General features: G+C 31.8%; 4 protein-coding genes and 1 long non-coding RNA gene across 7 annotated transcripts; 2 read left to right on the top strand and 3 right to left on the bottom strand.

Moving 5' to 3' along the window:
* The first annotated feature begins 376 nt into the window (after positions 1 to 376).
* On the top strand, positions 377 to 4,103 carry LOC131650534 (plant UBX domain-containing protein 2-like). The gene is made up of 3 exons (XM_058920239.1): positions 377 to 1,458; positions 3,408 to 3,686; positions 3,803 to 4,103. The coding sequence occupies exons 1-3, from the start codon at positions 559 to 561 to the stop codon at positions 4,040 to 4,042; spliced, it is 1,419 nt and encodes a 472-aa protein (XP_058776222.1). The 5' UTR covers positions 377 to 558; the 3' UTR covers positions 4,043 to 4,103.
* A 166-nt stretch (positions 4,104 to 4,269) lies between these two features.
* Positions 4,270 to 5,498, bottom strand: LOC131650535 (F-box protein SKIP28-like). Its single transcript, XM_058920240.1, has 2 exons — positions 5,061 to 5,498; positions 4,270 to 4,968 (listed from the first exon to the last, which is right to left on the bottom strand). The coding sequence occupies exons 1-2, from the start codon at positions 5,385 to 5,387 to the stop codon at positions 4,375 to 4,377; spliced, it is 921 nt and encodes a 306-aa protein (XP_058776223.1). The 5' UTR covers positions 5,388 to 5,498; the 3' UTR covers positions 4,270 to 4,374.
* Positions 5,499 to 10,672: 5,174 nt separating this feature from the next.
* On the bottom strand, positions 10,673 to 11,679 carry LOC131646162 (protein PLANT CADMIUM RESISTANCE 3-like). Its single transcript, XM_058916294.1, has 4 exons — positions 11,444 to 11,679; positions 11,301 to 11,372; positions 10,999 to 11,211; positions 10,673 to 10,903 (listed from the first exon to the last, which is right to left on the bottom strand). Exons 1-4 carry the CDS (start codon positions 11,589 to 11,591, stop codon positions 10,821 to 10,823), a joined length of 516 nt encoding a protein of 171 aa, XP_058772277.1. The 5' UTR covers positions 11,592 to 11,679; the 3' UTR covers positions 10,673 to 10,820.
* Positions 11,680 to 12,285: 606 nt separating this feature from the next.
* On the top strand, positions 12,286 to 17,152 carry LOC131650532 (uncharacterized). Of its 3 annotated transcripts, none has more exons than XR_009298306.1 (3): positions 12,286 to 13,253; positions 13,391 to 13,494; positions 13,691 to 17,152. It is a non-coding gene; the product is annotated as an uncharacterized LOC131650532 (long non-coding RNA). The 3 variants fall into 3 exon arrangements; XR_009298305.1 differs by having other exon boundaries at positions 12,286 to 13,494; positions 13,691 to 13,823; positions 13,902 to 17,152; XR_009298304.1 differs by having other exon boundaries at positions 12,290 to 13,494; positions 13,691 to 13,823; positions 14,639 to 17,152.
* A 131-nt stretch (positions 17,153 to 17,283) lies between these two features.
* LOC131650530 (protein PLANT CADMIUM RESISTANCE 2-like) lies at positions 17,284 to 24,860 on the bottom strand. The gene is made up of 4 exons (XM_058920236.1): positions 24,611 to 24,860; positions 24,391 to 24,462; positions 17,558 to 17,770; positions 17,284 to 17,473 (listed from the first exon to the last, which is right to left on the bottom strand). The coding sequence occupies exons 1-4, from the start codon at positions 24,828 to 24,830 to the stop codon at positions 17,385 to 17,387; spliced, it is 594 nt and encodes a 197-aa protein (XP_058776219.1). The 5' UTR covers positions 24,831 to 24,860; the 3' UTR covers positions 17,284 to 17,384.
* Between the last annotated feature and the right edge of the window lie 406 nt (positions 24,861 to 25,266).

Genomic DNA, 25,266 nt, shown 5'->3' with positions numbered 1-25,266 from the left:
GCAGAAGACTCGCTCATTATGGAGGGCAAAACGTCTCCGAAAGAAACGGAAGGCAATCGGCCACGTGGTCTTAGAGAGTGCACGTGGATTGGACATTCCCCCAGCGGTAAAGCCAAATTAAGCCATTGTTATGACCTTTTGAAACAGCTCTCATTATATTGTTATAGATATATATAATTATTATAGATTAAATCAAAATTGATTTATAAAAAAAATCAAAATTGATTTTGAAAGCATAACTGTTCAATTTTAATCAAACAATCAGAATTTCATAAAGACTCAGTAGGAAATTCAGATCCCAATTTCCAGTTTTTGGACAGCGTGGCAAAATCTTATTGGATGACACACATTTTCTTCACAAAAAGCTAAATTTTACAAAGTCAATCTCATGTTTTCTCAGCTTCAACATTCTCCATTTTTCTCTCTTTCATCTTCCTTACCCACTAAGTTCCTTACACCAATCACAAACATAATCACTACATTCGATTCACCTATTAACCATTTCAGATCCATTTCTCTTTCTCCAGAGAATTAGGGTTTTTACATCATACAACAAAAATGGACGACGTAAAAGACAAAATGAAAGGCTTCATGAAGAAAGTCAATAACCCTTTCTCTTCTTCATCCTCTGGCAAATTCAAAGGCCAAGGTAGAGTCCTAGGCTCTTCATCATCATCATCATCAACTACACCGCCAAATTCCATTTCTACCCCTCGCCCTTCTCCTCTCAATTCCAATCCCATTTCTAACCCTAAACCCAAACCCAAACCCAAACCTACTCCACCGATTGTTTCAGCTTCGGATGATAGCAGAATCGAAAAAGCTCGTAAACCTGGAGATGGATTTGATCCGTTTGATTCTTTGGTTACTTCATCTCAGAGATCTCGAAATGGTTATTCGGTAAATGTATATGAATGTCCGATTTGCAAAACACCGTTTAGATCGGAAGATGAGGTTTCTGAGCATGTTGAAAGTTGTTTGAGTAATAGAGTTGAAAATATTGATGATGGAAAATTGGTGGAGACTGAGACTGAAGATGTTGTTGAGATTGATACTAATACTGAATTGGAGATTTGTGTTGGGAGTTATGTTTCGGGGAATCCGAGTGAAGGATCGGTTGATATTGTTTTGAAGTTGTTGAGGAATATTGTTAGGGAGCCGGAGAATGTTAAGTTTAGGAAGATTAGGTTGAGTAATCCCAAGATTAAGGAAGCTGTTGCTGAGGTTAGTGGTGGGGTTGAGTTGTTGGGGTTTTTGGGGTTTGAGCTTAAGGAGGAGAATGGAGAGACATGGGCAGTGATGGAGGTTCCGAACGAGGAGAAGATAGGGTTGATTAAGAAAGCAGTTGTGTTGTTGGAACCACAATTGGTGCAGGAACCTCCAAAGAAAGAGAGTTTGGTGTCTATAGCTTCGGTTGAGAAAGTAGCCGATGCCGAACCGAAAAAGATCGACAGACAGGTATAACTCATATTCATAATACTTTTGATATTTGCTTTGTGTGTTTTCTATGCGTTGAGTATTCTACTGTGTTTTGTTTTGTCTTGTAGGGAACTTATGTATTTTTGGAATTGATATTCTAGCTCGAAAAACACTACTTGTATAGATGTAACTAAATTGTTAAATATCTAGAATGACATTGTCTAGTTTTAATTTCAGTAGCATGCAATGGATGACAAAATAATGTACTATGTGTACTACCTGAACAATTGAGCTATGAAAATGATTGAGAGATTGCAACATAATTAGCTAATCTATCCTATTTGGTTTAGCGTGTAACTGTAATTTTGTTGTTATTTTGAGTGAGGCCTTAAAATATATACCAAGTTGAGGAAGTTATTGTGGTGGTACCCAAGTATTTAAACTCACACCCTAAGAGAAATTCATCCTAATACAACAGCAAAATATCGCATAAAAATAGGAAAAAAAGACAGTAAAACCTATATTCAAACAAGGATATGCTTTGTTAATAGATGACATATAAATCCGTGATACAAACTGGTATTAAAATACAAATTACTAGTAATATTAGAATGGTTCCCTAGATATTCGAGAGCCTTGAGTCTCTCCCTTCCAAGAATATGAGATTTTGATCTCTCCCAATCAATGCTATGCTAATAACATAGCTGCTGGCTACTGCCTAATAACATAATAACTGCTGCATGCCCTTCGTGATACACTTGCTTTATGTTGTTCTTCAGATTTGTGCGCCGTTTCAACCATGGCTTGTAACTGTCTTCGTGTTTAGAAGCGTTCCCTTCGCCCTTATTCAATATTCTTTTACATAATTTGCTGCATAGGAAGCAACCCTCCAGAACCACACTCTAAAACATCAACGCGTGATTGCATTCTCCTTGTTAAAACCATCAACTTCTTGGGATCCTAGTGCTTTGATACCAGTGTTAGAAACTGGAATCAATAAAATAAATTGCTGAATAATCTCAGAAGGTTCTCAATCATACAATTATTCACGGGACAAAATTGAAATGTTACACAGGAAAGTTGCATAGGACACTTCCTACCAAGCCTCGAGAGCTTGGTTCTTTCCCACCCAAATAACCACACTAACTTCTTTAAAACCAACTATGCTCTTCCCTTTGCCTATTTACTTTTACTATCAACACACACAGTTGACAAACTGTTAGATCTCTTATTTAAATGTGTATAACATGAAAGGGAGAAACTGATTATTACTTTATGGGATAGTGACTGCTAGTTATGGGGTGTAACTGCTGTGAACATCAATTAATTATGTCATTATTTATGTCTAGAGAGAGCTCAAGGCTCTCAAAATCTTTGGTAGGAACTGCATTTCAATTCTGTAATCAGTGTCTTTACTTTGTCTCTGGTTGAGATCTTTTCTCAAGAGAGTATTCAAAAAAATCTTCTATTATTATTTCGTAAAAACATTCTTGATACCGGTTTCTATCACAAAAATAATTAATAATAAAAAACTCAACTTCCGCATAAAAACATAACTGCCACAAAACTGACCAAAGTCAGTTTTGGCCTTCTGACAATCCGTTGCAGGAGCAGTTTGTGATCATATGACTTTATGAAAGAAGCTCTAGTTAATATATTGCAGAGCAGCATGCATGTCATTGGCTTTCTTATTAGTTTGATACTTTAGGTATTTTTTGCATTGTTGTTAATAGATGCTATAGCATAGCAGAATATGAACAAATTGTTAGTATATTTGATGTGCTATTTGTTACTATATTTGATGCGCTATTTAGGATAGAATGCTGTCAAATAGGGGCGCTATAACACTATTGTGTTGTGCTATTTGATCCAACTGCTATTTTCTACAATCTGCAATTGACAAAACTGACATTTCATTTCAAATAAGAAGTTAACTCATTCTTTAGATTGAATATGTATATCTTCTGATTTAAAAATACCATATACAGGTGAAGGTCTTCTTTGCTGTTTCTGAAAGCGTTGCATCTAAAATAGAGCTACCGGATTCCTTCTACAAACGATCAGTTGATGAGGTGAGAAGAGATGCTGACTTAAGGAGAAAAAAGTTTGAAGAGTCTCAGCTCTTAATCCCAAAGTCACTTAAAGAAAAACAAGCTAAAGCTGCGAAGAGGCGATACACAAAAACTATTATTAGGATTCAGTTTCCTGATGGAATTGTACTTCAAGGTGTATTTGCCCCATGGGAACCAACTACTGCTTTGTACGAGGTTTGTCCTTTGATATTTGGTCTTAAGAAACTTTTCGAGAAATAGTTGAGATGAGTTTTTCAAATCATGTAATAGGTCTTTGATAGAAGTTTTTGTTTTCCATGTTGATAATGCAGTTTGTCAGCTCTGCATTAAAAGAACAGGGTTTAGAATTCGAGCTAATGCATCCTGTAGTTGTCCAACGGCGAGTTATCCCATGTTTTCCAAAAGCAGGACAAAAAGCCAAAACAATAGAGGAAGAAGACTTGGTGCCTTCTGCTCTAATCAAGTTCAAGCCCCTAGAAACAGATTCTGTTGTTTTCACTAGTCTCAAAAATGAATTGCTTGAAATCAGTGAACCACTTGTAAATGGTTAAGCATTTCTCTTCTGTATAAACCATATTGATTTATTTAGTTATCATCTTTTTTCTCCTTTAATGGTGGGGACATATAGATACAATTCTGTTGTACTCACTTTCATTCATAATTTTGTGACAAACAGTTATATTATAGCCTGACACATCTTTAGCCATTAAAAATTTACAGGAAAGCTTTCATATATACCTCAGTCAGTGATTTAGTAAATTCATGAATGCTGACACAATGATCAATAATTTTCTTTAGCTATAAACTTGAAACAAATTACAGTAACTGAAAATAACTAGGCATGATGATATTGTAAGGTTCATCATCATGAATCAGTTTTTCATTATAGCTCATCAGTGTATGTATATCCATGAGAATTTTCTTCACAAACTCTACACATTAATGAAGAGTCTGAAGAAGTACACCACCAATTTGTGTGCTGCTTACAATATGGTTTGTTACAGCAACTGCATTTAGGAACCTTTAACCAACATTCAAGGCACAAAATATCACCACAAGCACACTCTTCAGGTTCTTCTGATCCAACACATTCACCACAGTTTTCACACCTTGGAATACAAAATATGCACCCACTACATTCCTTATTCTTACAGTCCACTTTTGGGCAGTCATATACCATCATCACTTCAGAACACTTCGGACATATCTCCAAATCGATAATCCGATGATTTTCTTGACACTCGAATGCTGAAACGCTTCCGCGGTTATGATAGTAGATAGGCTGCTGCTGCATTTGCATGTTTTGTAATGAAATGTTTTCTCTAAGTTTTGAAGTAAGGATGTCAAGATGCTCCTTCTGTAGATTGTAGATGCCGTTTATACTCAAGGTGGTTAAGCAATTGTTTCTTTGGCACAATGTTTCCACAGCTTTTAGAACTCCTTCAGGGGTTATGCTAGTGCAAGCTGGTATATGAAGCTACATATCAAATTAAACCAGAAATGAGACCACTTGTATGTATATTATAACATCCTATATATTAATAAAACATGGGTTTTGGATATTGTTACCTCTTTAATGAAAGGGTTTTGTTCTATGACCCTTTGTAGTCCTTGATCAGTGATATTGATACAGTTCATGAGAGCAAATTTTTGAATCCTACCATTGGCTTTGGATGTGATTTTCAACAGAGTCTCATCGGTGAGTCGAAAATTGAGAGGCGTTTCGATAATAATACAAAGCCATGGCAATACATCATTGTTGACTGCATCCCTTAGTGATGTGCAAACAAGAGACACGGTTAAAACCTCGTACACTCGAAGGTATGGTATGACCAGAAACATGGCATGGTGAGGAGGAGCATGGTCTTGTTCTACTGTCTGAGCTATGGTGGCCATGTTGGAGAAGGAAGTTATTTGATCATATCATTATTGTTTTGAAGATAACAATGTAAGGGATGTGAGTTGAGAAAAGGAGGGACACATGAGTCACACGTTAGACATTTAGATAGTAAACATATGGTTGAGAATAATGCACGTATATATGACATATGTAATAACAATGGGTGTAGATCTATGTGTAATGATATAAGCCCAAGTTTAGGGATTATAATTTGAACCATAACTTGGTATCCGCAAAAAATAGCTACAATGGGTGGATAAAAATCAGTAAAACGACCGGTAATTATCTTTTAAAATAAACGGGTATGGATGCGGATACAGATATCTTACTATCCACCCCGTCCTATACCCGCATTGCATACTTATATAATATCATTTATATTAGTATATAAAAATGCATATTTATTAATTTTAAAAATTATATTGTTATTAAACTACTACACATTTTAATAAAAGTGTTTATTTCTTTCTGAACTCAACAATAACATGCATAATTTTTTTAATATTATAAAAAAAATTAAAATTATAGTATTAATCATAGAAAATTGTGGGGTGAAAAGTGAACTCATTAATCATAGAAAATTCTAGGGTGAAAAGTGAACTCATTTCTTTGCGTGGCTACGGTTTTATGGATACATGGACTCTTATAGTATTATCCAAAGACATTTTGTTGGTGTCTTATCTTTCTTAAGTTGTTTTTGCTAAGGTGTTTATCAAGATTGACATTATAGTTGGTGATGCTTCACGGAAATTTAATTTATTTAATGGGGATGGAGAGAAATTTTTTGTATCACAAGAAACTTATGTTCTTTTTTATTTTATTTTATGATTTCTACTTACCATGACCCTTGGCTATCAATTATTGAGAAAGTGTTTCCTCTTTACTTTTATTTACGGGTTATCCAACATAAATGACTTTGAGATAAATGGTGATTGGGAGACTTTTTTAACTAAATAATCGGATAGACTATTAACCTAATTGATTATATGTTTATTGATGGAGTCTAAAATGATTGGGATAGTCTTTTAACCATTAGTAATGGTTATATATCAAAATCTTTCATTTGTGGTCTTAACAATCAATTATTCAAGACATATAATTGATTAACCTATAGATTATAATATTGAATTGACCCATAAATGGTATTGTTTTCAAATTTATACCATTTATCAGCCTATATATAAATATCTTCTTTATTACTTTTTCACATGAAAAAAAAAATTTGAATCTCACTTATCACTTCTCTAAATCTCTCATTCTTTCTCACATATATTTATCCATAGTGCTTTGAGTGTATTCTGGAGTCTAAGGAAAGTTTATAATTTTAAGTAAAAGATGAATTGTAATTTACCAAGAGTGTAATCATCTCATGAGTAAACATCCTTCGGTGGAAAGTTATTGTTGGTTGTGAACTAAATTGGTAAAAACTCTTGTTTGTATTGGGGTTTGTCTTTGGAAATCTCTGTTTGGTTCATGAGTTTTACGTTGAAGGAAAAAATTATCTTTTAGTTTATGAAGGTTAGCCAATGAAATTTCCATAATGGTTCAAGATCATTCCGATTAAAATCTCACTTGATTCTTGAGCTCAGCTTGGTAAAAAATCTTATTGGATTGAGATCAGCCGGGTTAAAAACTCACTTGGTTTTTTAGTTCAGCCTGATACAAAAGCTCATGGGATTTGAACCCAACATCTGCATTTTAATTATTTTCAAAACTAGTGCATCATTCCTCTCGATTTATCAATAGAACTGAGAGGTAAGATAAATTGTTTTTTTTAATTCTTTACATTGTTTCCACAAAATATTACTAAATTAATTTGTTTACAAACTATATTGTTTACCTAGATTATTTTATTATTTACACATAATATTAAAGTAAAAATTAATTTTTCTAAAGATCTAGATTTTAGATCTTTAAATCATAGAATTTTGGTGAAGAGAAAATACTGGACGCGGGATATTTTCAATTGCTTTTGTATGCATTTGTTTCTAAAATAAAACAAAAAATGGTTAGATAAATAAATGATTTTCTGCTCAAATAAATATATAAGAACACAAACCCTAAACTAAAATAATTTTCTACTTTTTAAATCTATCCTAGAGATCTTTTTATGGCAAATGCTCCTGCAAATTTTAAAGTGTTGGATGTAGAAAGTTTCAAGCGCTTCATTTTTGCTATTCAGAATACTTTTATAATGGATTTTTAAGTTTTACGTGAATCACTAATTGTAGTGTCTTAAGCACTGATACTCATGAAATGGACGATAAAGATTTGTTTAAGGACGATTATGAATATCCTCAATAATCACGCCAAAATGATCCCATTGGTTTTGTAAAAACCAAGGTAAAATATGTATACCCCTCGGTTTTAAAGAAAAGGTAAATAATATTTTTTAATTATTAAATTATTTACACATAATGTTAAACAAATCCAAATTCGTCATCGTCGGTGCAATTCAAGATTTTGTTGCATATCTTGTATTCATCTAATTTCTAATATTTTCAAAGGTTGAACTCCCTTATTTATTTAATTTGAAGCAATGATAATTTTATGCACTTGCAATATATCATAACGAACTTTTCCAACCTTCTTTAACCGAGCATTTTCAAAAATACAAAAACAACAATATCAACACCATTATGTGAGATAGATTGCAAGGGCAGAAAAATATTTTGTTCTAGGGTAGAAGAACATTGAATATTTTTTCTGTCTTGCAATCCATCCCAAAGAATAATGTGCACGAGTTTGAGGCGGATACATATAAGTTAGAATTAGGGTAAAATATATTTAACGAGTGTTTTTATAGAAAAATTTGATTATTTTATCCCTCAATTATTACATAAACCGGAAGAATAAATCATTTAGTATCCACTTATGAACAAATAAAAACATAAATTGCAAAAGCTAGGATTCGAAGCATGTCATGAATTGTTTCTCCCTCGGTAATATTTAAAAACTGTGAGAATATATGGTTTTTTTATAAACAAAATAAAACATAGCGCATCTTTACATTATACCTATGGTTTATTTTGGCTAAGGTGAAAATTTTGTCATGAAATATATTATTAGTAGTAGTGACTCCATTTTAGTTCGAGATCATCTCATGGAAAATCTCTTTGGTATAGAGATTAACCTCTCTAACCTTGTTCACTGTTTTGTTACATGTTAGCCTTAAATTTTCATTTTCTTGTACAAGGAGGTTCGTGGACACATCCTTTTAAAAGCGCTCAAGTTTAGTGGATATTATCAAGAATAATTCTTGGGAACATCAATAGGTCATTCAAGGCCGAACTTGTAAACATTTTTTTCGTGGGAAGTTATTGTTTGGTTGTTAAACCAATAAACACTCTTGTTTGTATTGGGGGATTTTCGTTTGAAATCTCAGTTTGGTTCGTGAGTTTCGCGTTGAAGAAAAAATCCCTCTTTTGGTTCACGAAGGTTAGCCAATAAAATCTCCACAATGGTTTGAGATCAATCCGATTAAAATCTCACTTGACTCTTAAGCTCAGCCCTGTAAAAAGCCCTATTGGTTTGAGATCAGCCAGGTTAAAATTCCACTTGGTTTCAGAGTTCAAACTGATATAAAAGCTTAGTAGGTTTGCGATTAGTCCGGTGAAAATCTCAACTTGGTTGGTGGTCAGTCTATATAAAACCCCAACTCAGTTCAGAGGATAGCCAACTAAAAACTTCACTTTAGTTCAAGATCATCCCATGGAAAATTTCTTTTGGTATGAAGAATAACCCCCCAAACCTTGTTCTCTATTTTGTTACAAGTTAGTCTGAAAACTTCATTTCCTTGTTTTAGAAGGTTCGTGGGCACATCCTTTTACTCTCAAGAATAATTTTTGAGGATATTAGTAGGTCATTCAAGGACAAACCTGTATAATTCTCTGGTGTTCTTGTCTTTCCCTTATCTCTTTTACTTTTCTAGTAATTTCTTTTCTTTGGTTTTCTACTATCTATTTATTCATTTATTTTACAAAATATTTTCAAACTCTGATTTTATAAATGATTTTGGTTTCATCCAAAGTTTTTCAAATCTCCACATTTCACCCCCTTTCTTGTATATTGATTCATATGTCTAACAAGTGGAGTTATAGAATAAATCTTGTTTAATGACTATTCGTCTCAAGAGGAAGATGACTTCTAGCATTTTTTTTAACAAAAGGACTTTCCTAAATACACCTCCACTATTTAATGGTAATAGGTTTAATTGTGGAAAGCTAGAATTAAAATCTTCATTCAAAGTATTAATCTTGAATTGTGGGAAACGATAATAAATTGTATGTTTATCACTATTCACTATGTTAATGGTGAAGTAGTAGATAAACCTAATTTTCTTTGGACAGTAGCTAACAAGAGAAAGTTTGAAATTAATTTTAAAGAAAAAAAACTTTTAGTTATATATTTAAGTGAAAATAAAAATTTCTTTATGTATTTAATTTTAACTCCGCCAAAGAAATATAGGGTACCCATGAAATGATCTTTGGAGTATTTTCAAGTATCAAACAAGAGGGAATTAGCACATGATGCGAAGAAGTTGAAACACGAGATGAATGTAAATGTTACTTTCACATATGTTCAAGCTTTAGAAATCTTAAAAGCCATGTTAATAATTAAAATCAAAAACATAATTCAGTTCTTAAATCAAAAGATGGAAGTATATGTAATTTTCATAAAAAAATCCAAAAAAAAAAAAAATAAATCATTGAGAAAATTAATGAGTTGACTAAACTGTTAAAAGATGAAGGGATGAACTCAAACCTAGAAGAATCTCTAGCAATTTCACCAAATTAAAGAACTCTTTTAAAAAGGAGAAGAAGAATCAACTCCATTAATTTTCTTTAAAAGAACAATTTCGATGAACGAACGATCTTCGAAAAATTCAACGTTCAATAGAGAAACTTCATGAAAAAGAGAATATAAAGAAGAAAAAGTTTCTTTCAAATAAAATCTTTAAAAAAATAAATATTTAACTGAAGTTTTTAAAATTCTTTTTAAAAGAATTATTAATTTATATAAATATTAACAACTCCTTTTATATTAACATATAAATATAAATAAATTATTGACAAAGGTTTGAATCCTAACGCACTAGTTTTCACACATTTAACTCAATATAATATATTATGTATCATCAAATATTGACCTTTTATGTTAGCAGAAGGCTTTACATTTTCAAGCATGCACCTATTAAAAACTATGCTAAATTATAGATATAAAATAAGGGGAAAATAGAAGTGTAAGAATAAATAACTAAATATTTGACTACTTCTAGACGAATAAACCAAACAATAATTTCTTTATTAATTTAATAGCCAATTACACAAAGCTAAAAGACAATTATTCAAATTATATCAGAATAATTCCAGAAATTAAAAAATCTTATGGTACTCAAGTATGTGAATATATAAACATGCATCCTAACTTCAACGAGTCATGAATTCAACTCCTGGAGCTGTTGGTGCCATGACCACTCCTCTACTTCCTTGCGCAACATTTCCATCCCACCCTAATTATCAATTTCAAATTAATTATAATTAGATATAAATTCAAGTAAAAAAAAAGTTGAATAATTAAAATAATTTTGTATATATATTTATATACCAAGTTGCATGTCAAATCCACGGTTTTGAAGCTCACGATATTCTTGACACAATGCACATGATTCACAACACCAATGAAGTAAGCAATCACAACAAGGTTTGTCTTTGAGCATGTATTGTTGTCTCATCTTGTTACGATAGATGCATGAGTATAAACATCCACAACCAGTTAAACAACATATCAGTGTGTACAGTGATCCACTCACAAGACATGCTGCATTAATACAATGATTCAAACAATATAATAATTAATATATGTATAATATTATTAATTAATTAACTGTATATGTATGTATATCTTACAGGTTGTTCCTTTGTCAACAATCTCAGCAATTCGACCAAAGGTGATGCATGGACACCAATACGTTATGCAACCTAAAAATTAGTAATAATTATTAGTATATTAATAGATGGTGTAATTAAATAATTAAGTCGTAATTACATACATGTTTGGAGGTCGGAGAAGCAGTCACATAGACCGGTGGACCATTCTTGAGGGTCGATTTTATGGTGGTGGCCCACAGGGATACCGGTGGCTGGTGGTTGTGGATAAGGTGGTTGTGCATAATGTAATTGTGAAGTTGGGGGATTCATAACTACTATGTAGTAGGGTTAGAAAATTATTGGTTGAGTTTAAGAGTTGGGAAAATAGAGAGATAGATGATATGTTATGGCAAGATAATTTACTAGGTGTATTTATAAGCAAAATGTTTGAGGAGGCTTGGAATGAATATAGAATAGTTCTTGAATAAGAACATGTCAATGTGTGAGATTGATTGGTTAATTGGTCAATTTACGTGTGCAAGTTGTTGAGAATTGAGACTAGTAATTTATGAATTAGTAATGAAGAAATGATGTAATAAAATAATAGTTACGGAAGTAACAAGGTAGGTTGGTTTGAACTTTCATCGTCTTGAGAGGCTGCTTGCATACGTGTAATTCGGCAGCTGAATTGCATGAAACAGCCCAAATTCGGCAGTCTCCCATCAAAATAAATATCACTTTCACTATGAGGAATGAAATGATAACTACAAGAAATATGGATTTTAAATGGATTTTTATGATCTTTTTGTAATCAAAGAGTTACAAAATCCTTTGTGTGAAAATAATATAAAATTAGAAAACTCTTCTAAAAAACAAAAATGCAAGGTTTAATTGAAAGGGTAAACCAAATGAAAAAATTAACACAATATATTTATATTGATTCATCGTCAATTTTAAAAACTAAAAATTATAATAGTCAATATCAACTATATTAGAGGTAACCACTCAAAACGCTGAAAGTAGAAATTTAAAAATTTAAAAATATCCTTTGCAAAAGATAAATTCTCATACAATTGAACTTAAAATTTGAAATTGGAGTAGACAAGGAGTTTTCCCTTGCATCATTTAATGGCGCGAATAAAAATTTGCATTGGAAAAACAAATATTCCTTTTGTCAAACTTTCGAGGGGTTTCCTCAAAAGTTTGGAATCACTGTGTGTTGCAAGGTGTTACCTCCCTCACATAATTTATCTGTTTTGAAATTTAATTTGATTGGATCTGACATTAAACATGTTAGCGTTAGTTGCATTTCTCTCTTAACTCTTCACCATTCATCTACTAAAAATATAAGAAAAGTAATACCTCATATAATTACATTCTAATTTTAATCAAATCAATAGATTAACCAGATTTTAAGAACATAATGGTCATTAGGTGTTTTAAATATTTAAACTAAATTAATCAAAATAATAAAATACAATAATAGTCAATAATTAGGAAGTTTGAAACATCATATTTAATGAGGCCAATAACAACAATAATAGTCAATAATTAGGAAGTTTGAAACACTCACAAAAATATATATTTCAAATCTCCCAACTCCAAAGCAGAAGGGCGGCTATGTAATCATTCAAGTTCATGAGGCGTGCAAAACTAATTCAATGTATTGAATTTATGGCAACCTCTATATTAACAACCCATTTCATCGCCCTTCCACATTTCATCGCCCTTCCTCATCAATATTCCATGGCTCAATGTTATTTATTATGACTATACAAATCGATATTTCACAGGAAATGTGCTTTCAATTTTCAATTTCATTACTTTTTGTGCCAATCTTTGGATAGCTAAATCAATTTAAATTGCATAACTGATTATATAAACATCTTCTTATTTTTCTATTCCTCTTTTATTCTTCATCAATCGATATCGTTCCATTATCATCCAATTTGGTCTGATTTTAAATCCTTGCAAAGATCTTCAGAATCAAAGGTACATTGTGTTTGATACTTTCGAATCAAACCCTATTTTTGAGTTTTTTGCTTTTTCATCTTGAATTTTGAAATTTAGGTTTTTTTTTGCTTCACTATTGAGATGTTTCATTTTTGTGTTGTGGTTGACATTGGGAGAATGAGAAGAATACAGATGGTTCCGAGCACGAAACAAATGTCTTCCGCCAAAACATGACTCAGATTGGGAAAGTTGACGAAATATTGGTCTTGTAAATGAATCTGTGAGTTTCTATCTTATTTTAAGATGCCAGGTTAATGTCTAAGTTTCTATCTTATTTTAAGATGTGGACATAAAAGGGAGAATATAGCCTACCAAGTGTTTGTTTTTTTGTTCACATTTGATTTTGAAATATTTGTTAGTCATAAAGTTGTTCCTTTCAGTTTTGGCTATTAATGTTTCTGTGAATGTTATTGCAGTTGTCATGGACGTTTGAGAATGGAGGAATGGGGCTAAATTGGCGATGAAAATGGATTTAATCTCTTGATTCTAAAAAATTACAGCAAAAATATTGGACTTTCTCATCGATGCAAACATCAGGCTTAGTGTATGGTAAGTTGATAACATTCTATATTCACATTATTTACCAAAATTCATCACTTTTCTTCACATTATTGTGTGATTGTGCAGGACCACTTATATAGTTTCTCGCTTATTTTACTAACCATTTAATCTGCAAACACACTAGAGGAGGAGTGAATTATGTTGATTAAAAATCAAAACCAATTTGTAAAAATTTATTATTTAAAATAACTATTTTGATTTTGGTAATCACACATAAATAAGACAGTAGAAATAAAGAAAGAATATTAAGATGAAGAGATAGACAACAGAAATAACATAAACAATAGAGATAAGAGATAGAAAAGATGCACCATATTTCTAAAGGTTCAGCCTAACCACTTGGTTTACTCCTGTCTATTTTTCTTCTTCTTGGATGTATCTAATTAAAATTAATTTGAAATTGGTAATTAGATTGACATGGACACAAGATCCACCTAATCAATCAGGGAGTCTTGTTCTAATTTTAAAATAGGCTTAAAGAATATGAATTTATACTGAATTTTTAAAAAAGTCGGTATAAAATTACAGATTTTGAAAACAAATCATGATTTTACACTTATTTTTAAAAAATTGGTGTAAAATAGATCTTGAAAACGAACTAAATTTACATCTATTTTTAATAAATAAGTGTGAAATAGATTTTGAAAACATATTGATTTTACACCTGTTTAAGAAATAGGTGTAAAATGTATTACTTTATTGATTAAAAAAACAAGTGGGACCCCAAATTACGGGGTCAGTGCAACACTTGTTAATGGTCGACCCTGCATGGACATTATAATTCATTTGAAATTGGTAATTAGGGTGGCATGAAAATGTTGCACAAGGAAGCAGAGGACTAGCCATGACACCAATGTTTTTAGGAGTTGAATACATGACTCGTGTAAGTTAGGATCCATGTTTATTCAAAATGATTGAATAGCATAAGATTTTTTTAAATTTATGGAATTATTGTGAAGATTAATTTCCATAATCTTAAGTTTGATTAGAATTGGCTTTCTAAAAATCTCGTTATTGAATATTCTACAAGAATTGTAATTATAATTTCTTTAATTGATTAATTATTAAGTGCATCAAACAACTTTGCTTGAAGCTTTAACCATTATTCATTGCATTGTCTATCTCATCATTCTGCACATTTGATGTCATACTTCCCTAATAAATCATAAGAAGCGGGAGAGTGTGGCTACGCTGGAAGATGAATATTTGAGGAGTGCAAATAGAAGATGAATCATTACCCTTGAGGGAAACGTGTACGTTTATTTTACATTTTATATTTGAGTGTAGTCATTGTCATTTTTTTAATTAATACTTGTGAGAATTGGATCGAACTCTATTATGTCGAAGGGTAGTTTCTGATTTGACAGAGAATATGAATGAGGTCGAAGCTTGTTCGCATGCTGGTGTCGAAGACTTACATACTGTAGTCAAAATGTGTTCTAGTATGTGGGTGTTGAAATGCTAGGGTTGTTAGTATTTTGAATTGAGATTGTTTGTTATATCCAATTGTTTAAGTTAGATTGTACCCTAAGTTAGCTTGTAATGAGTATTTGTGAAAAGGCCCATTAGCTCAGTATGTTAGGTTTATTACAAATAGCATACTAGTCTCTCATCATTGTACACTACAAATCCTAATTTAGGGTGAGAGGGTTATTTGTAGGGGTGGCAAAACAGGCCTGGCCCGTTGGGCATGCCTGTTTTGCCTGCACTTTAGTGTGAGGCGGGCCAAGGATTTAGGCCCTCATCCTCTCGTGTGTCTGCATCACCCTATCCAATTTTCTTCGCGGACATGGTCATTTATATAAACTTTTATGTTTTTAGGCTTAAAAGGTGCAGTGCCCGCAGGCTTTTCTTGCCTCGCCCTTACTTTTTTGTACGGTGGGCCTAGATTTTAGGCTCGCATCCACCACTATGCCCGCCTCGTCCCACTCCATTTTTTGCGGGCTTTTGCGGGACGGACATACCTGTTTGCCACCTCTAGTTATTTGTTATTCTTGTAACACTTGTAATCTTGTTTCAAAGAGAAACTAAAGGATTGGTATTCTTTACTTTCTCTATCAATGAAGACTACAAGTGTTACAAGAGTAATAAATAACCTTCTCACCCAAAATTAAGATTTGCAGTGTGCAATAATGAGAGACTAGTATGCTATTTATAATAAATCTAACATACTAATCTAATGGGCTTTTTCACAAATACTCATTACAAGCTAACTTAAACAATTGGATGTTACAAATAGGCTTAGTTCGAAATACTAAAACTAGGGCTGTCATTGAACCGAACCAACTCGAAAATAGTTCGAAATTCGGTTCAACAATTAAATCGTTGAACTAGGTTCATAAATCAAATGAGTTGAATATGAGCTAAAAACTAAGTTCGTTAACTAAATGAGCTGAATTTGAACTATACATAGTTCGACTCGTTAGGCTTATGAGTCAAATATATTGTTTATGAGATGGATTATATTGTTTTTAAGAGTAAGTTTAAAGATTTGCTCCAAATCTTAGTCCTATATTTTCTTTTAATCAAAAAATTTTAATTGATAATTTATATTCTCAATTGAGCAAAATATTTCTAAAAATAATTATACAAATAAAATAAACGTCGTATAAATTTCAATCTTATAACTTATATTTTATTTTTATATTTTATATTTTAAAAAAATATTAATTTAAAATGTCAAATATATAAAAAGAATAGACTTTAAAAAAATGACTTTTAAGCCCGTGAAACAAACGAGTTGAACCTAACAAGTTGAACTGAGTTGTTCGTGAACTTCTAACGAGTCAAGTTTGAGTTGGAAAAAAAGTTTATGACGAACTCGAACCGATATTTGAACTGAACTAATTCTTAACGAGTCGAGCCGAGCTGAGGCGAGTTCGACTCGACTTATTTCCAGCCCTACTAACAACCCTAACATTTCGACACCCACATACTTGAACACACTTCGACTACAGTATATAAGTCTTCGACAACAGCATGCGAACAAGTTTCAACCTCATGCATATTCTCTAACAAACCAGAAACTACTCTTCAACCTAATAGAGTTCGATCTAATTCTAACTGTTTCTTTTTCCATATTGTATGGATATTTCCTCTCATTGATTTTGCAACAATATTATGTTGAGGGGGTGAAGATTCTATGATATGAAAACACAAAGGAGGAACCAAAAGATTGCACATGAAAATTGGTTTCAGTGTTTAACATTTGTAAGATATTTGTTAACATTAAATAAAAAGCTATAAAAAGTGTTACATACTAAACATTAGCAATATTTTATAAAAGTTATTGGTGACACTTAATACATTTAAAATAAGTACATACTAAATATACGTATTGGATATTTTCACCACAAAATGAAGGTATAATTTGCAATACATATCTTCTAGAAAATATCATAACATAAAATGGATTCCTAATGAAGGAAAAAAAAAACAAGAATCATACTTATTTCAAACAATATTATATTTGATATTAATACAAATATTATTAACACATATGTCTGAGTCAACCACATAACTACATATACATATGGATTTTCACACACTTTAACGATTCATGCTCGATTCAACTGTTGGTGCTGTTGTTGTAGCCATGGTTATTCCTTTAGTCTGTTGCTCAACATTTCCATGCCACCCTAACCATGCCAAGTTCAATCAAAATAATATTATACTAATGGTTTAAATCATATAATATGGTTAACTGATTAATATATACATACCAATGACTAAGTTAAATCCATGATTTTCAAGCTCACGGTATTCTTGAGACAAAGCGCAAGCCTCGCAGCAGCAATGAATCAAGAAATCTAAACAATCACTTCCTTTCAAATTGTATTGTTGTCTTATCTCTGAACGGTAAAAGCAAGAATACAAGCCACCATGCCCACACATACAACAAAATAACATATACACAGAACCATTCCCACAGCAAGCTGGAAAACCATAAAAAATATTAAATTACTCACATTAATTAGCTTTTTCATTAATAAATATGTTTTAATTTAATCTTAAAATGTATTCATCAATTTAAAGCTTATAAAAGTAAAAACTAATTCTTATAAATACCATATTATATTCAGAGTCCTAAGTAAAGGATCTCATGTACTTGAATTTAGCACACTTTTCATATTCAGTAAACCAAAATATGAAAAAGGCACAAGAGAAGAGAATGTATCTTAGGAACAAACGAGATAAAGTAGGAAGAAAATATACAAATTAAGATACACAAAGACTTAATAGAGAAACAAAAACCATATTAACTTGTATTCTTATTACCATCACAGAGAGCCACAACATCATCAACCTTTAATGATGAGAATGAAATTAATTGTGCATCTCTTTAATCTTCAGAGAAAAAGTTAGATGAGATACCATTTAGCTTAGCCAAATCTACCATATATAGTCTAAATAAATGAATGGAAAAGTACCGATTGACATTATACATAGCCACATAAGCCATTTTCACCCGTCAATCACATGCTCTCAAAACCACATATATTTCCTCTTAGTCCCTAGCCTTCACACAGACATAAATAATAACTTGGGGACAACTTCTCTACCCATCACAAAAAGATGGGTAGTGTACCTCCAACCAATCACATGATTCCATCTCATTTAACACATTTAATTATTTATTAAAATACTACAAATATTTGTTGTTTTCAAAGCATTTTACAAAGGAGGTAACCTTACCCAACTTTTTGAATTGGGTAAATAAGAATTCACCTAATAACTTTTATTTGTGTCTCCTTCCTATAACCACCTTGCCTATGAATGTTGGATTACCAAGAAATATTTGGTCTTTAGTAAACTCTATAACTCATCTAAGACCATAATTTTATAGATCGCTTTTGAAGGTGAGAAAAATACACAATAATGGGGGGTTGAATAGTGTATCTGATAACTTTTGCTTTTCTAGAAACAACGGCTTCTGAATCTGATCAATTCCAGATTCTAAGCTAGAGTAGGCAGTAGCAGAATAAGTTAAAGTGCATAAGTAATAAGTAAATCACACACAACAATTATCCTAGTTCCTCTATAATGAGAGTAGTCCAGTCCCCTTGCCACACAAGAGCTTTTCACTATAATCAAAATCTGATTACAACTTGCTTGGATACACCAGTCAAAGACTTCCTGCTCAATCACTCTGAAAGAGACTTCCTTGCATAAACTCACAGTTTAGGACTTCCTTGCTTAATCACACCTGAAAGATACTTTATTTCCTAAACTCACAGTTCAAGACTTCCTTGCTCAATCACACTTGAAAGAGACTTCCTTTCCTAAACTCACAGTTCAGGACTTCCTTTCTCAATCACACCTGAAAGATACTTACTTGCCTAAACTCACAGTTCAGGACTTCCTTGCTCAATCACACCTGAAAGATACTTCCTTGCCTAAACTCACAGTTCAGGACTTCCTTGCTCAAACACTCAGTCTAAGACTTTTACCAATTCTAAACAAAATATTTAGAATTACAATAAGATGTATGTGATATAAAATCATAGGTACAAATAATACATCACACACAAAGATCTTGGTACTTGATATTTATAAGATATATGTGATTCATTGACTGCATTGCATTACATAAAGGTTGTGAAAATGAATGTTTTAATGGTGTTGTGCAATTGAGTTGTTTTGGCTTATGCATATGAGTTATGCTAATTGATGTAATTTGAAATGTATGAGAGATGATATATTTGTTTCAGGCTACCCTTGCTTTTATTTTGCACCACTATATATTTTGAGTGTATTCTCACCCCTTTATTGTTTGTGGTGTTCTGTGCACCTTCTTGGGGTACAGACAAGCAGGTAGATGAGTAGTTATTTTAGAGTTGAAGGATGGCATTGAGGCTATTCTTCTTTTTCCGTTTTACGTGTTTTAGATTCCGTTTCTTTGATCTGTAACACCGGGCGGGCGAATGTTTATGATTTATTTTACTATGAGTTGTTGTTGTTGCGAGAGTAGATGTTATAACTCTTGATATTTTTGAGTTGTGTTGATGTTGAAGGAATTTGTCATAACTGCGTTAAATTTCAAATAAAGATTATCATGAGACTTATTTAATTGATGAGTTGTGAATTGTTGATTAATTCTGCTGCGATGAGCCTAAGTAAAGTCGAGCATGTGATGACAAGTGTTTTGAATTATATGTTTTGTTTAAAAAGTGTTACAAAGCAGGTTTCTGATGTGATGTGTTACACCTTAAATGTGAATATTTGTATATATTTGAATGATTTAGTATTATTACATGTTGGGGGTTTTAGGTGTTACAACAGGTACCCCGAGGTTTAGAGGATGCCTGTTTGACTTATCGTTGTCGCCTTAACACCCGGACCATGTTACTGGACATGTCTAAGACGGAGAGATAAAATTCAATTGTATACATTCTTTGAAAAAATATGTTTGTTATAATATTCGAAGTTTCTGACGATGATTTATATTTAAGCATGACTGTGATGCTTTAAAATGTATCAACCATGGCCAGAAGATTGTTGGTTTGTCGTGGCCTAAATGCATCTATCTGGACTGAGAGATTTTTGTAGGATCGGTTATGTTACGATTAACCATGGTATGTGTAGAAGTCACCTGAAGGGCTCATGATAGGTTTCTATTCTTGGAGAAGTTGTATACACAACAGCTGCATGTTGTAGAGCAGGCCATTGGTGATGATGAGCAGGTTGCGCAACATAGTGCATATGCATTAAGAGCATACATGTTGTACTTGGTTGCCACGTTCATTTTTGTGGACAAGAGTGTCACTTATATGGATGCGTTCTACCTGAGATACTTCGCTGACTTGTAGCGGGTCCATGAGTACAACTAGGGGCCGCTTGTTTGGTCTACATGTACTCCAAGTTAACTGAAAGTTGTATGTGAAAGACCAAATAGATGACATACAACATCACATTGTTGACGGTAATATTTCTGCATCTTTTAGTGTTTGTGTGTCATTTTCATCACACTTATGGAACACCATTATTAATTATTCATATGTACCATTTTTAGGTTTGGATCCTCCAACACTTCCCACGCATATCCAGCTTGTCATGTGCTCTGACCTACACTGCGGATATGCCACATACTTCTGCATTCATCCCGCTCAAAGGGAATCGGGCGACGGATCCATACAAAAAATATTTTGACCGCATAATAACAGGGGATATACACTTTCATGCATACGTCGGTCATTGTGAGACGCGTCCCTTGACGACATTGCATTCTACTCTTGATGGTTGGCTTGTGGCTCACTTCGGATGTACCCTCATCAGCCTTAGTGCATCATGCAAAAATTGGGCTACAAGCAGTTTGTTCCTAGATATCTTTCTGAGACTGATCCTCCCGTTATGCCGCGTAGAGATATGTGTGCCAAGTATGATGATTACCTTAATCATCTGGTACCAGATGAGGCACAAAGTATCATAGCTCCTAGAGACTGGAGTGTTGCACACAGCTACATCCAGTGGTATTTTAGAGTGTGACATTCTTATATGACACTAGATGCTCCGGGAGATCAACCTAGGTCAGCTCATCAAGAAATATATGGTGTGAATACGGAAATGCAAATTCGTATTCTGTCTAGTGTGAATACGAAAATTAAAATTTGTATTATGTCTGGTGTGAATATAGAGATGCATCTCCGGATCAACTTATATAAAAAAAAAAAAAGGTTTCAGCAAAGAATGCATGAGGTGTACATGGAGTAGTTCCAAAGATGCATCTCTCAAATAAATTTTAAAAAAAATATATGGGGTAAGACCCAAGTGGAGCTTAATTTAGTGAGACTCAGAATACGTCTGAAAACACATTTCTAAAATCAAAGACATTTTAGAATTTTTATAGGTGTTTTTTCACCCGTGCTTTTTAAAAAATTTACATTATAAATGTCTCTTTTTAATATATTTTTAGTAGTGAATCTTAAGAAAACCTAAAGAAGCATATATAGAGGACATTCTCCGCTAGTTTATACCTAGTAATAGATTGTATTGTATAGAAAAGATAGAACAATATTGATGGATTGTGAATCCCTGTAGTCATGGAGTCCTTACAGTCACACAATTAAACTTTTTTAATTGTCTGATTAAGATTACACGGTTCTGATCTAAGATTTATATTTTTTATTTATTATATAAAAAGTAATGTTATTTTCTTTAGACTGTACGATTAGGATCCCGCGGTTATAAATAAGATGAACGCGTGAATGTGTCAAAAAAATTGACTGCAATGGATATATTTTCAATATTCTCACTGTTGTTGTTGTTTTTTTTTAATAGAGTGGTATCCTTCCTTCCGTGCCGACTAATTCACCGGAGTGGTAAGTGTATTCATATCATTAACATTAAAAAATATATATTAACCATGATCTACACGGCAGTGTTTTAAAAACCGGACCGGTCATCGAATCAGTGAGGGTACTGGGTCACTGATTTATCGGTCGAACCACTGGGTCACTGGTCGAACCGCATGACCAAACTGGATTAAACCGGATAACTCGGTTAAATAGACCTGTCATTATATAGGTATAAAACTGGTTGAACCAGATGATTCAGTCTCTAAAAAAATATAACTAGTTTTTAAATTTTTTAAAAATATCATATCATAAATTCACAATTTCATAACTTAAATTCAAATTTTAAACAAAGATATCACACATAACAAAATAGTAAAAAATTACAAAGTCTAATTGCAAACAAAGTTTAATTACAACATAATCTAATTGAATAGTTTATAACAAAATAACTCCAATGTATACCAAATTTAATTCAAAATAGGACCTTCCTAAAAAGAAATCAAATAAAATTCAATATGTTTATCCTATTTAAGAAAATTTAGAGTGAACACTCATTTTGGTCCCTCACAAATATTACACAAGTCAAATTAGTCCCTCACAAAAAAATTGACCCAACTTAATCTCTTACAAAATTTAACCGGACCATATTAGTCCTTCTGCTAATATTTTTCTCAAATAAGTTTTTTCCTACTTCTAAACCGGTTCTTTTCATACTTTTAAACCGTGACTGAACTGACACGTTGAATTTTTATTTTATTTTTTAAATACTAAATTAATTTTTATTTTTATTTTTATTTTTAAACAATTATCATTGAAGAATATCAAAAAGGTCAAAATTGTTTCTTATAAAGTAATTTTTAAACAAGTAATTTTCATGATTTCTATTAATATTAACAAATTCTATACATAAATTTTTACCTATGAGGTCTCAAATCCAAGTCCTTTCAAGTTAAATAATTTTCACATTACAACTAGACAAATCAATTTTTATCGTTAATAAAGTGACTATCATTTACAACTAGAAAAATCAATTTCAATTGTTAGTAAAGTGATTATTTTTTACAATAAGACAAATCAATTTTTATTTTTAATAAAGTGACTATCATTTACAACTAGACAAATTAACTTATATTGTTAGTAAAGTGACTATCATTTACAACTAGATAAATCAATTTCTATTGTTAATAAAATGATTATCGTTTACAACTAGACAAATCAATTTTTACGGTTAGTAAAGTGACTATCAATAACCACTAGACAAATCAATTTCTATTGTTAGTAAAGTGATTATCATTTACAAATAGACAAATCAATTTCTATTGTATTAAATTGACTGTAATTTAATCTGAAGAGACTTAGGTTCAAGACCATATTGATACAAAATTTGTATTTTGTATTTTAAATTTAGAATTGTTTAAGATTAACCACATGGGCCTGAGTTCAACTTCTTATAAGAAATAATTTTGGATTTTTTATATTATTAATTTATAATAGTTTAAAAATGAAATTAAAAATAAAAATTAATTTAGTATTTAAAAAATGAAAAATAAATAAAATCCAACATGGCAGTTCAGTCACGGTTTAAAATTAGGAAAAAACCGATTTGAATAAAATATTAACAGAAGGACTAATATGATCCGGCTTAATTTTATAAGGGGTTAAATTGGGTCTATTTTATTATGAAGGACTAATTTGACTCGTGTAAAATTTGTAAGGGACCAAAATGGATCTTCACACGAAAATTTATTAGCAAAGATAACGAATAGACAATAAAGTTTTTAATTTGTCACTAACGAAAAAAACTATGTGAGAATGCTATTTAAGTAATACACTACTAAATATATTAAAAAAAAGTTTAAAAAAAAATTTAAAAGAAAGTTTAAAAAAAATGTTTTAAAAAATATTTAAAAAAAAACAAAAAAACAATGAAACCGCCGGTTTTCCGGTTTTCTCGATTTTTACCGATTTTTATTGGTTTGATGGCATACCTGATCCAACTATTGAACCAGACCGGTTACCTGACCGGTTCCCGGTTCGACCGGTCCAACCGACCGGTCCGATTTTTAAAACACTTGTACACGGTGTTAGATAGTTAGTATAATTAAAAGAAATATAACTACTATGCCCGTAAATATTGAAACTCTCATTTATTTAAGAAAATATATATATTTTTGCAATGAGAATGAAAGTTAGACAATAGTATAATTGATGAGATAAGTGCCTTACAAACAATAATATAATTGATGAGATAAGTGTCTTACAAGTGGATCCCTGGTCACTGATTTCAGCAAGTTGGCCAAAGGTAATACATGGACACCAAAACGTTTTGCAACCTGAAACAAATTAAACATAAGAATCAAATAATATATAGATATTTATTTAACACTTATACATAAGTTCTCCATTAGAATAAATTATGAATAAATTTTAACTGAAGAAACATATAGTTAGTTGAGAAAAGGTTAAAATAATACTACTTACATCTTTCGGGATCGGAGCAGCAGTCGAAAAGACCGGTGGACCATTCAACTAGAGGTTTACGCGGAGGAGGAGGAGGTGTACTGTTAAGGTCCCTCCGTGACGGAGAGCCTCTGGAGGTGTTTGTTAGTTTCTCTTCCTCTGGTGGATACATTAGTGGAAGAAAGAAAAAGAATGAGTCAAACCGAAGTGTGTTATACTTTATTTGTTGATATATTGTCATAATGTGAATCAATTGTGAGTGGGGAATGGTTCAATTTACAAGTCAATTTTTGGAAAACTTTTATAAGCGTGTATGCTTCTTCAACTTGTCCACAACTAGTCACTTTATCTCTTTTCTAATATTCTTATATTTTAATTTTTTTTTATAATTTGAATATACTGTTTGTTCACTTTTTATTAATAAAATTTATTTATTATTTCAATTCAATTAACTAGCCTATTAGTTACTAGTGATAAATATTTTTTAATAATTGTGAAATTTCATTGTAGTTTTGGAGAAAAACAATGAAACTTTATATTGGTCAAATACATTTTCAGATGTGTATTTTGTTATCCTTAAATATCAGTTTATGATTTTTTTTTTTTTTTTGTTGATGAAGTTTATCTTACTTGTCATAAGGCATGCTTTGATACATTTGAAAAATACGTCGTTCATT

This window comes from Vicia villosa, linkage group LG2 (genome assembly GCF_029867415.1).
Source record: "Vicia villosa cultivar HV-30 ecotype Madison, WI linkage group LG2, Vvil1.0, whole genome shotgun sequence".
In the NCBI taxonomy this organism is placed as follows: domain Eukaryota; kingdom Viridiplantae; phylum Streptophyta; class Magnoliopsida; order Fabales; family Fabaceae; genus Vicia; species Vicia villosa.
Note: the sequence above shows the minus strand (reverse complement) of the source record. Positions and strands in the feature narration are given on the sequence as shown.

Coding starts and splice junctions, on each gene's coding strand:
- LOC131650535 (XM_058920240.1), bottom strand. CDS start 5,387: ATGGCCACCATAGCTCAGACAGTAGAACAAGACCATGCTCCTCCTCAC. Junction 4,969..5,060: donor AAAACCCTTTCATTAAAGAG/GTAACAATATCC, acceptor TTTGATATGTAG/CTTCATATACCAGCTTGCAC.
- LOC131650534 (XM_058920239.1), top strand. CDS start 559: ATGGACGACGTAAAAGACAAAATGAAAGGCTTCATGAAGAAAGTCAAT. Junction 1,459..3,407: donor CGAAAAAGATCGACAGACAG/GTATAACTCATA, acceptor TACCATATACAG/GTGAAGGTCTTCTTTGCTGT. Junction 3,687..3,802: donor CAACTACTGCTTTGTACGAG/GTTTGTCCTTTG, acceptor TTGATAATGCAG/TTTGTCAGCTCTGCATTAAA.
- LOC131650530 (XM_058920236.1), bottom strand. CDS start 24,830: ATGACAATATATCAACAAATAAAGTATAACACACTTCGGTTTGACTCA. Junction 24,463..24,610: donor CTGCTCCGATCCCGAAAGAT/GTAAGTAGTATT, acceptor AATTTGTTTCAG/GTTGCAAAACGTTTTGGTGT. Junction 17,474..17,557: donor TGGATTTAACTTAGTCATTG/GTATGTATATAT, acceptor TGGCATGGTTAG/GGTGGCATGGAAATGTTGAG.
- LOC131646162 (XM_058916294.1), bottom strand. CDS start 11,591: ATGAATCCCCCAACTTCACAATTACATTATGCACAACCACCTTATCCA. Junction 11,373..11,443: donor CTTCTCCGACCTCCAAACAT/GTATGTAATTAC, acceptor ACTAATTTTTAG/GTTGCATAACGTATTGGTGT. Junction 11,212..11,300: donor TGTTGACAAAGGAACAACCT/GTAAGATATACA, acceptor GTATTAATGCAG/CATGTCTTGTGAGTGGATCA.